General features: G+C 46.5%; 1 protein-coding gene across 1 annotated transcript; it reads left to right on the top strand.

Annotated features, from left to right (window-relative positions):
• The first annotated feature begins 10,885 nt into the window (after positions 1-10,885).
• Positions 10,886-11,705, top strand: LOC123074106 (uncharacterized). Its single transcript, XM_044497043.1, has one exon. It carries the CDS (start codon positions 10,889-10,891, stop codon positions 11,486-11,488), a length of 600 nt encoding a protein of 199 aa, XP_044352978.1. The 5' UTR covers positions 10,886-10,888; the 3' UTR covers positions 11,489-11,705.
• Positions 11,706-12,478: the final 773 nt, after the last annotated feature.

Raw genomic sequence — 12,478 nt, 5'->3', positions numbered from 1 at the left:
GTATGGGTGCAATAGCAATAATCTCATGTTTAACATAAGGAACTATAGCAAATTCATCTCCATAAATATTGGCATCATGGCCACAAGAATAGCAAGCATCATGTTCATCAAGTGATATTTTAATCAAATCAACGGAATCATAACTATCTATACATTCATGCATATCATTACTATCTTCTAAAGCAACGGTCATTCTCTCAATAAATTCCTTAACATAGGCATTATGAGCATAGTTTTCATAGAAATATTTAAGTATGTCAAAATATTCAGATTTGTAGAGAGTAATAACGTACTTTTCAATCAAAGAAGCAACTTCATAAGCACCCTTAAAAGAAACAAATTCTTCAATTTGTTCGATATCATAGTAACAATAAACACCCTTTTCATAAGAAGATAACATTTCATTATTATTAAACTCACATAGGTAGGGAAGGTGTTTTTTAGGTTCTTAGAGCAACAAGTAAAATCACAAAGTTCGCAAAGATTCCAAGCATAACATGGCAAACAATTTATTTGATTCCATAAGAGTCTCCCTTTTCCAAACAAACGGTGACGCACAAAATGAACATGCTCATCTAAAGATTTTCCCTCAATTAAACTAGTTGAAGTTTCAGCACGAGCACATATGGATCAAAGATGATCCAAGTAGAAAACTTTAAGTGGATCCATATCAATAGATTTTTAGCAAGCAAAGATGCAAGCAAATAGAAGGCACATGGAAAGACAAGCAAAGATAGCAAACGAGAAAAAAGGCATACGGAAAGAAGGGCAAATAAAAAGGCAAATCTTTTTTTGTTTTTCTAAAAACAGAAGTGGGGGAGAGGAAAATGGCAAATAATGTAATGCAAGAGATGAGAGTTTATGATGTGTACCTGGTAGGCTTGATGTAGATCTCCCCGGCAACGGCGCCAAAATTCTTCCTGCTACTTCTTGAGCTTGCATTGGTTTTTCCCTTGAAGAGGAAAGGGTGATGCAGCAAAGAAGAGATAAGTATTTCCCTCAGTTAAGAACCAAGGTATCAATCCAGTAGGAGAAACACGCAAGTCCCCAATATATGCACCTATGAAAACAATCAAACACTTGCACCCAACGCAATAAAGGGGTTGTCAATCCCTTCACAGTCACTTGCAAAGGTGAGACCTAATAGAGATAGATATAAAAGATTACTAAAAGATAAAAGTAAATAAAAGTAAAATAATTGCAGCAAGATATTTTTCGTATATAGATCTGAAAATATATGAAGGAAAATAGACCCGGGTGTCGGTGTGAAGTCCGGCATATCTCGTAGTAGGGGTCCTAACCTAGGCGTCTTGGAACGATGGTAACATGGACACAGGTTTTACCCAGGTTCGGGCCCTCTTGATGGAGGTAAAACCCTACATCGTTCTTTTGATTGTATTCATATGGGATAGTATAGAGTACATGTGTCTACCACAAGATTGTTCTAGTGAATATTAGATGTCCTATTGACAAGCCTGGCCTCGGTTTATATAACACACCAGACGCCTAGGGTTTAGGAGAGTCCTCGTCTTGGGCGCCAAGTCTTGTGGGATCTCCCTTGTATGCGGCATGGGCTGCCCGAAGTGGCCCATGAGTGAACCGCCATGGGGATCCTCGGCCCGATCCAGCTGGTTGGGAGACGACGTGGTGAGTACCCCCTAGTCTAGGACACCGTCACTAGGGGGCATAGGTTTCACTAGAGGCTTCTCTCTTGAAGGCAAATAATACGGTGGGTGAACAAATTACTGTCGAGCAATTGATAGAAAAGCGCAAAGTTATGATGATATCCAAGGCAATGATTATGAATATAGGCATCACGTCCGTGTCAAGTAGACCAAAACGATTCTGCATCTACTACTATAACTCCACACATCGACCACTATCCAGCATGCATCTAGAGTATTAAGTTCATAAAGAACGGAGTAATGCCTTAAGTAAGATGACATGATGTAGAGGGATAAACTCAAGAAATATGATGAAAACCCCATCTTTTTACCCTTGATGGCAACCATACAAATACGTGCCTCGCTACCCCTACTTTGTCACTGGGTGAGGACACCGCAAGATTGAACCCAAAACTAAGCACCTTTCCCATGTGAAGAAAAACCAATCTAGTTGGCCAAACCAAACCGATAATTCGAAGAGAAATACAAAGATATCAAATCATGCATATAAGAATTCAGAGGAGATTCAAATAATATTCATAGATAAGCTGATCATAAATCCACAATTCATCGATCTCGACAAAAACACACTACAAAAGAAGATTACATCGAATAGATCTCCAAGAACATCGAGGAGAACATTGTATTGAGAATCAAAGAGAGAGAAGAAGCCATCTAGCTACTAGCTATGGACCCGTAGGTCTGTGGTAAACTACACGCGTTCATCGGAGGGGCAATAGAGTTGATGTAGAAGCCCTCCGTGATCCAATCCCCCTCCGACAGGATGCCGGAGAAGGCCCCAAGATGGGATCTCACGGGAATAGAAGGTTACGTCGGCGGAAAAGTATTTTGGTGGACACTTCTGGTCGTTTGGGAATATTTGGGAATTTATATGCCATGAATTAGGGTTAGAAGAGCTCCGAGGGGCCCACAAGCCAGGGGCGCGCCCTGGAGGCTTGTGGTCTCCTCGGGACTCCTCTGACTTCATCTCCAAGTCCTATGTGTGTCTTCTGGTCTAAGAAAAATCATTGCGAAAGTTTTATTCCGTTTGATATTCCTTTTCTGTAAAACTCAAAAACAAGGAAAAAACAGAAACTGGCACTGGGCTCTAGGTTAATAAGTTAGTCCCAAAAATAATATAAAATAGCATATTAATGCATATAAAACATGCAAAACAGATAATATAATAGCATGGAACAATCAAAAACTATAGATACGTTGGAGACGTATTAGTTTTCAGGGGATATCATCAATAGGCTGGTTAATCGATGCGTGTGTAACGTCACGAAGGGTAGAGAATAGACGATTTATCCGGCGCAAAGCGGGGACTCTTGGTCTTTTACTGACCTATAAAGTGAGGAGAAGTAAATAATTTTCTCCCACGCTTCCATCCCCTGCTCAATAGCCCACAGCTCACAAAGCCTCTGGTGCCCCTAGATCCACCTTCAAGCCTCCAACCCACTCATGTTCTTCCCCCATCCTTCAAAGGAAATGCCCGACAAGGGAAAAGAGTTTGCGGCCTCGGCATCTGACGCCGGCTCGAAGGGGCAATGGGTGCCCTCCAACGTCACTCTGGGCACCATTGAGGAGGTCAGAGCTGCAGGATACATTCCTGCAATAGCCAAGTGCCAAGCCCTAGCGGAGGGTGAAACCGGCCGTTCTTCCTCTGCCATCCCCACTCCCTAGAAAGGGGAAAGGGTGGTTTTCATCCCTCACCTCGTCCGAGGTCCGGGATTCCCCTTCATCCACTCGTAACGGGTTTGTTATTTTACTACGAGTTAGATTTTGACGACCTAGCCCCAAATTCAATTCTCCATATGTGTGACTGTCCTCCGCGTCAAGCCGCACTTTGGCCTGTGGCTGAAGATTTATAGCGTGATGCCAAATAGTAGTGGCCCCTGCTACTTGTGGGCTGCGTTGGGATTTTCCCCGAAGAAGAGAGGAGATGCAGTACAGTAGAGATAAGTATTTCCCCCAGTGAGAACCAATGTTTATCGAACCAAAAGGAGAATCACGCAAAACCTCGTGAACAACACCTGCATACACACAAGCAAATACTTGCACCCAACGCGGGTAAGAGGGTTGTCAATCCCCTTGTACAAATTATTTGCAAGGATCAAATCTCCTAATGGTAGATATATAAATTGCAAATACTTAAATTTGTTTTATGAACTTAAAATGCAATTCATTTTTAGTCAATATAACTAAGTCATATTAATTATTAGTGTTGCACTAGTTTACACTTGTTCTGGCACACTATGGAAGAGTACAAGTTTTGTTCATGGTATGGAAGCGTACAAGTTTTTTTATTTGTTTTAAGTTTCTTTCTTCTTTTAGGTTATACCAATGCCCTTTATTCATTCACACTTAGAATAATTTTTGTTTATGGTTTGTTTCAGCTAACACCATTTATACTATTCTTTTCTTTAGTTGAAATTTAATTCTATGAATGACATTAGTTTTTTTGTTAATCATTTTATGTTTCTATATGTCTTTTCGGCAAAAAAGCCATATAGAAACATAAAAGGATTATCCTTGGTTTAGTTTGCTTCCCTTTAGACATGAAATGTGTTTGTTTTTCTTTGTTCATTTCTTCATGGAATTTATTTTCTTTTCTTCGTCAGTGTTCAGTTATTCCTGTTGGTTGCATAGTATATCCTTGGTTACTTCCATAATTTGAACATGTATCGAAATATATAGGTATTTGAATTTTCATGCAATACTTTGATTGCAATGTTTTTTTGTTTATGGTTCAGAATCACTTGAAGAAAAAGGGTTTCCCCCCGCTTTATATTATAAAGCAAACATCCGATACAACCAGCTCGCTGGGGCCGCAGCACAGATAAGCCCAAAAGAAAACAAAAGAAAATGAAAGAGAAATAAATGCCGACACCGGCAGATCAACGACGGAAGGAAGACCGGCAACCGCTGCACCCTCCGACGGAGTACCACCGCGCTCCCAGCATCTCGAAGCGCCTCGCACCAAGCAGCACCTTCAAGAAGGAATGCGACGCCGCCGCGCTGTTGCCCGAACAAGTTCTAGGGTTTCCCCCGGTACACGACGGATGATGGGGAAGGGATATATCCGACGCCCCTCGGGAAGGTCTGATGGCGCCCGCAAACATCACCGCGTCGGTGCCAGACAAGCCGACAAGGATTTCTCCCGATCCACAACCACCACCATCACCCCAGGCACTTCGAGATGCACCACCCCGACAGCCGCCCACCAGCCTGTGCCACCACGGTTACCGGACCACCCCCGCCGCCTCACTGGAGCTGCCAACACGAGGCCTAGATCGGGCAAGGAGACCCCGGCCACGGGACAACCTCCACCGCCGCAGCGGAGCTGACCGGACGCGGCGACGAGGACTTGTCAGGCCTCGATGGCCCGGCCGGGTCCACTTGGACCCGGACAGTCCTGTCGCCACGCTGCAACTCGTCGACCGACGAAGTCCTCACCGCCCGAAACCGCCGCCACCATGCCATCACCAGGGAACGACGTCGCCGAACACCGAGCCACTGGCCCGCCCCAACCCAGATGGGGCCCAAATGGGCCCAGATCTGGGCTGGGCGGACGCCGCCAGCCACTAGCGCCACCATGCCGCCACACGGCCAACGGCCGCCACACGGCCAACGGCCGCACCGCCGCGTCAAGAACCACCGTGGCACGCAGGATCACCGCCGACGAGCCACACCGACGCCGGCCGAGGAGCACCGCGCCAGCCACCACCGACCGAGCATAAGGGGTCGTGCGCGGGGAAGGGCAGACCCGCCGCCGCCAGCACCACGCGGCCGAGGCGGCACTCGCTGGCGGCGGCGGGAAGGAGGAGCAGCGAGGAAGGAGCGCCTAAAGGGAAGCCGCGTCGGGGGCCCCCGGTCGCCTCGCCTGGGGAGGCGACGCGGGGGGTACGGGGAAGGAAGGAGGTAGGGGGAGGGGCGGGGGGTGGCGGAGGAGGCGAGCGGCGACGGCGGGCACCGGCCATGGCGGCGCGGAAACCCTAGGCAGAGGAAGGGGAGCGCGGGGTCGCTCGGTCCAGCCGGGCTGGAATTTCCTATGGAGGATTTTGCCGGTTCAGAATCACTTACAGTTGCCATCTCACCTTTTATTTGCGTTTGATAGAGCAATTTAGTTATCATTTCACGCACTTCTCAAACGAAACAAAAAAATTGTGTCCTTCTCAAAAATAAATTATCATTTGACATCTCTACCTTATTTTTAGCGTAATTTCACATCTCTACCGGTATGCACCATGCTCATGTATGAGCATGTATGTGGCCATACTAGTGAAGCACCTGGCGTTCACGGGCATGAGCTTTTTTCTATGGACGCGTCTGGCTAGCGGCCGTTGGCCTGTTAGCGCTCGCGAGTGGCCGGACGGAAAAGGTAACTTTTTGTCCCCACTGTTCCCATAAAGGAAACTTCGTTCCGACCCCTAGAATCCGTGAAGAATCAGAAAACAAAGGCCAATCGGTATCACATGATAGCCCACTAACTCCTGAAGCCTCCACGCACCCCTCGCCCACACTTCCTTCTCCACAGGGCTCCTTCTTCTTCTTCTCAACGAAAGAAAGGGTCCTAGCCTGGATCCAAAACAGAGCTATCATGGCAAAGCAATGAACGCAAGAACGGAAGTGGTAAAGAAGAGGGAGGAGAGAGGCGTACGAGGCAGTCTCCATCAGGTAGCCAGCTTGTGACTGTCGTTCAACATTATCTGCTTCATTACTCTCATTCCCTTGAACTTGGGGTTTGCAAAAAAAGGCAGAGGTGATTAGTTATCATTACATACAAATATTTGTTCTCTGGAAAACTAGATTAAAAAGTTGAGGATGGCAACCTGATATCCTGTTTGTTCTGCAACTAGAAATACTTGTGATGATAACTAATGAGATATTCTTGTGCGACTAGAAATGCTGATGATGCCAACTAATGAGATATTTTTGTGCAACTAGAGAGGTTGAGGATGTCAACTTCTTGGATAATGTTGTCCAACTAGAATTGCAGAGGGTGCCAACTAAATAGATACTCTTCTGCAACTAGAAAGCCTAAGGGTGCCAGTCATTAGATACTATTGGGCAATCCTCAAATTTTTTAAGTGCTGGCGCCGCCTCTGGCAGCGCCGCTTTTCTTCTACCTCGAGCTGCCTCCCACAACTCTCTTTGGGTTCCTCTCTTCTTCTCTTCTATGGTTTCTCTCAAGAACACACACACACACACACACACATGGTGAAACTTCACACACACACGCATGTATAACAAGGAAGAAAAACAACTAACTTTGCCGAGAGGTACTCTTTCTTGGCAACCACAAGTGCTACATCTTTTCTCTTATGCCCTCACGGCCTCTATTTTCTCATTGCTCAGTGTGACATATATATACATAGACTGTTGGCCCTCACGCACAACCTGGCCAGGCCACTAAGTCACGCACAAACTAACAGGCCGCCATGCTCGGCCACTAACAAACTAATCCATGCATGCACTACCACACTCACTAACTAGCCTTATCCTACTCCAGGCAATTCTGCAGGATCCTAACGACTATGCATCTAACCCCCTCAACATGCAGAACTACATGCACGGCTAGTACTTGGGCAGCCTCATGAACGGCCATAGACCCAACCAAACTAGCATGTATACAGCTGATAATGACTTGCCGGATTGCCCGGTTCAACCTCTTCATGCAGCCCGTCACGCCCCAGCCTCTCACGCGCTTGCCGCATCACACGGCCATGCTGCCTCGCGTAGCACTGCAGCCTCACGCTGCCATCGGCATCTCGCCGTGCTCGCCGTATCGCACGGCAGCCCAACATCTCGCCTCCTCTGCATGCTGAGCTGAAGCTTCACCGGACAAACATCAACCTACACTAGACTACATGCTAAACAAAAATACAATGCAGATACATAATCAAGATTAATCCTACCATTAAGATGGGATTAATCTGAATTCTTGTGCAACTAGAGAGGCTGAAGATGTCAACTACTTGGATAATGTTGTCCAACTAGAATTGTAGAGGGTGCCAACTAAATAGATACTCTTCTGCAACTAGAAAACCTGAGGGTGCCAAGTCATTAGATACTGTTGGGCAATCCCTCAAAAATTTTAAGATGGGATTAATCTGAATTCTTGTGCAACTAGAGAGGCTGAGGATGTCAACTACTTGGATACTGTTGTCCAACTAGAATTGCTGAGGGTGCCAACTAAATAAATACTCTTCTGCAACTAGAAAACCTGAGGGTGCCAAGTCGTTAGATACTGTTGGGCAATCCTCAATTTTTTTAGATGGGACTAATCTGAGTTCTTGTGCAACTAGAGAAGCTGAGGATGTCAACTAGTTGTATATTGTTGTGCAACTAGAATTACTGAGGTTGCCAACTAATTAGATACTATTCTGCAACTAGAAAGCCTGAGGATGCCAAGTCATTACATACTCTTGGGACAATTCTAAAAAACTTGAAGATGCAACGTTGAGCAACTGAGAAAGTTCGGCATGCCAATGCTTAATTAGTCCTTCTACAACTATGTATGAAAATTAATACACTTGGTTGCCTGTATGTGGAGTAAAAAAATATCCCTGGTGGAATTTTATGTTACCTCAGCGGCTGCTGCAGAAGAATACCATCGACTGTGCAACTGGTTAGCCTTCACTGTGCAACTTCATAAGTTGGCTAGCCAACTGAGACATGTATATGTGTCATCCAACTACATTTGCGTTCATGTGCAACTATTACAACAAACTAGCCAACTGGTTACTTATATGCATGCGACTTATGAGAAAACAAAGAAACCACACGGATGCATTTACGAGAAAAAGAGGTCAATAATGTAATGAAGCTCTACAGAGAGTATCATGTTTAACGAGACAATTGCAGTCTAGGCAAGAATAGATGGATCAAATAAGGATCATGAACCATACCAGTAGTGACAAAATCTGAACAGCTCACCGTGAAAATCCAACTCAAACCCACCACTATAATCCTAACCGCCGTACAAACCCACCACTCATCCTAGTCGACGTAGCTCCTTGAGAAAGATGCCGAAACTCCTGTATAGATCAACACTCCAATCATCAACGTTCCAAGCATCATACCGGAGATTGACTAGTAGGATCACAAAAGTGATGCATCTGTACATGAATTTGACTGCATTTCCTGAAAAAATACCTAGAAGAGGTTGAGTTAACAATATGTGAGAATGAAAATGTTGTTAATATTTCAGTACTAGTACTATTTGGGTAAGGTAGCAGACTAGACAAGCATATGTGGTGGTGAATTAGATGTCTGAATAAAAATTGTCAATAACATGTAGATGAACTGCATAGACATCAAAAATCTGATTGCTCCCATCAATATCCGGCAGATTAGACTATAGTTGTTACACTACAAATTTGTATTTTCTACTCCAGCTGCCATAGAAAACCCAAGTTGAATCAACATTGCAATTAAATTTCCCGTGTCCAGACTACTAAATATATGAACTTTCCAAAGTAAATTGATGAAGTAGGAAAATGACAGAGTATTAACCAGATTTAGATCCAACAATATTCATTCCTGTAAATCCAAACAAGTTCACGGCTGAATCCTCTCAAAGAGAGAGAGAGAGAGAGAGAGAGAGAGAGAGAGAGAGAGAGAGATCACAGAGGTTGCTTGGGGGGATAAATCAGTGGAGAGAAGGAAGGGGAATACTACCTGCATGTGATGGGCACTTGAGTAGGCGATGGAGCCCTCACGGCTAAGTGCGAGGATTCACAGCTGTGCGCAGCCGCGGAGAGGCGTGTGCCCATCGCAGAAGATGAGTCGCGGCGGCGCCGGAGGTTGGGGATTGCTTCTTGCGGCGGCTCATGGTGGCGCCCTGGAGGGAAAGACACGAGGCCTGCTGGGGTGGCGATGGGCAATCGCGACGGCGAGTTGGCGTTGTCAGGAGGCGGCGCGAGGGAGGACCGGAGGAGGCGGGGTGCACAGCGGCAGTGGTTAGTGGAGGAAGAAGGTCATGCTGCTCGGGAGTGGATAAGATTTTCCTTTTTTCTTTTAGTGGAGAGATGGACCGAGCGTGTGAGGTTGCTGTCCGATGTCGCGTAGCGCGGCCGCTCGGTGTCGCGAAACAGTGTGCACTTTTAAGATTTTAGGTTTTTCTATTGCTCGGTGCAACCGTCTCTTCCTGGGCTTAATCGATGAGACTGGTCGTTTCTTTTTCAGTCACCTTTTTGAATTTGCATGTAAAAAATAGCTCTCCCCCTACCACCCCTCTCTCACCATCACCTTTCACTGTGTAACATTGGGTTTTGTTTGGATCCTTTGCCCGTTCACTTCGCTAGGCAAGCCTTGCCGACGGAGGCGAGCCAAATCGGCTCTCTCGTCGTAATGCAGAAAAATATGGAAACCACAGGCAACCAGGTGAGTTCGCCGAGGGAACCAAACCGTTTGGGGTGCTTCATGCACCTGCAATGCAAACAAGTTTTGCCATCTGTAGTTAAGAATCTGTGATCGATCAACTTTAATGATGATGAATCCATCATGTAGCTAACAGAAGCAGCAGCTACAAGTTGCAGCAGCCACAAACTGTATCTAACTAATCAAGATTCAAGAGATTCAGTACTACTACTAATCAAGCAAAAGAGATGTTCTCAGTTGTATCTAACTGATCAAGATTCAAGAGAAGCTTGAGTCGATCGACTTGATCCACCGATCGAGCACGTACGTGCAGTTTTGTCAGGCCGTACTGCCGGCGGGCGCCAATGATGGCCTCCGCTATAGCATTCGTCTCGCCGATGTAGGAGCTGCCATCCACCACTCCGCCATTGCCGGTGTCGGTGCGCTCTCTCTCTCTCTCTGTGACGCTGTTAATACTAGGAGGAGACGTGAGGATCGTCTCGCTGCCACGTCAGAATCCTCACGTCGGCGAGTTAGTTTGTACCGCCGGCGAGTTAGTTTCTGGAGACGGTGGGGTAAATGAGCCGTTACTGTGTGGGGCCCAGTTGTTGTCACGCAGAATCGTCTCGCTGCCACGTCAGAATCCATCGCAGGGGCACAAGCAGCGAGCTAACGTAGCTCCTGACCCACTGGATCCCTGGTCCCACGTCCGTAGGGCCCACCTGTCAGTGAAGATGTTGTGTCATGACACTGGTATGTTGACTAAGCTGGGACCTGTCGGCCCATGCCAGGCTGGCTATTTTGGGGAGGGGAGAAAGAAAGAAAGAAAGAAAGAAAGGAGAGAGCGAGAGAGAGAAATGGCGCAGCCGCCGCCATGGAAGGCGATGTACCTGTATGTGGCGAGCCAGGCGCGCGAAGACTGCGCCCGCGTCAAGCAAAGCGTCGCCGCCGCAGCCTTCGCCGCCGTGCGTGGCGCGCTGGCGTCCCCGGAGGTGCTGGACACCCGCGACGCCGAGGGGCGGTACACCTTGCTGGATTCCGCGCTGACCCACATCGAGCACGCATCCGACTCCCTCTCCGGTTTCATCGTCAACATGGTGGTGGCCGAGCGCCTGGCGCTCCATGGCTGCGGCGCCGTCCCGTCGGAGGCGGTGGCCCGCATCGGCGACCTCCGCGACGACCACGACTACGAGTGGCTTGGTCTGATCAGGCTCGAGGCCGCCAGGGAGCACGCCCAGGAGGCGCTCCGCGGGGTGGAGGGCGCCTTCACCCTCCTGGCCTCCGTCCGGTTCATGCTTCACAGCCGGAACCCCGACGCTCCCGGGCGCCGGCAAGCCATGGAGGGGCAGCTCCGCGCCGCCGCCCTAGAACTCCAGCCCGTGGTGATCAGCGTGGAGAACATGTGCGCCCTGGCCTTCATGGCCACCGAGCGTGCCATCCGCGACCGCATCCAGTGAGAGGTCTCTTGTCTTGATTAGCTCTGCACGAGTCTCCTTGATCTTGTGACTGCGAAACCATGGATGATCTATCGGTCCGTCGGATTCGATCTACTTTTTGCGGATCTGTACGTTACTTGCAAGGATCAACCGGGGAATTAATTATAGATCAGTCATGATGCCGTAGCGATTCGAACAACTTTGCTGTTTGTCGATCTGAAATCCCAGAATTACTTGCTGGTGGTTTGGTTTGGTTAATCACTTTATTACTACCACGATGTATGATGATGCGTCGATCATGCCGCCGTGGGTGCGTACGTACGTTTGTTGCAACTTGCAACGTACATTAGCAGTGTTTTTTTTTTTTCTGTGGCATTGCACTTCGCAGTTCTTTGAACTACGATCACCGAACACAATCGCCTGCTTTTTTCCGTGCATCAGTCGATTTCTCTTTTCAACGTACCGCTAAAGAGTCAAGGCTTGTTCTATCTCCACAAGCAACTCCAATACTTGAAAAAAAAAATACAGTAGCACAAAAGTAAAAAATATCTGGAAAGAAAATCTATGTTCCCTATGTAAATATGCAATTAGTTGCACTTTTTAATGGGGTAATGTTGGTCTTGATAACGTACGGTTACCTAAATGTCATGTTTCTAATCGCAAAAAGGTGCAAAAGAATATGAGCAGTTTTTGGCTTCATTTCTAATACTGCAATTTCAGCCTCCAATATGAGCAAACAACCCAAGTGCACATTCTAAACTATACAATTGTATTAATTATCTAAAAAACAAAAAACAAATTGTACAACCAAAAAATGTACCATTTGTTTACCTAAAATTGCACATAATTAATTCTTCAAATAGGCTTCTTTTTTCTAAGTTGCAATTACATGTATTTTTTTAATTAATTTCTCGTTTAAATTTTGAAAATTCTTTCAATACAATGAAAAAAAATCCAAAAGGGTTTCTATTTAATGATGAAATTGAAATGGAATGTGAACTAGCCCATTGC

This window comes from Triticum aestivum, chromosome 3D (genome assembly GCF_018294505.1).
Source record: "Triticum aestivum cultivar Chinese Spring chromosome 3D, IWGSC CS RefSeq v2.1, whole genome shotgun sequence".
NCBI classification, from domain to species: domain Eukaryota; kingdom Viridiplantae; phylum Streptophyta; class Magnoliopsida; order Poales; family Poaceae; genus Triticum; species Triticum aestivum.
The sequence above is the reverse complement of the archived record's forward strand: the minus strand, read 5'-3'. Positions and strand labels throughout refer to the sequence as shown.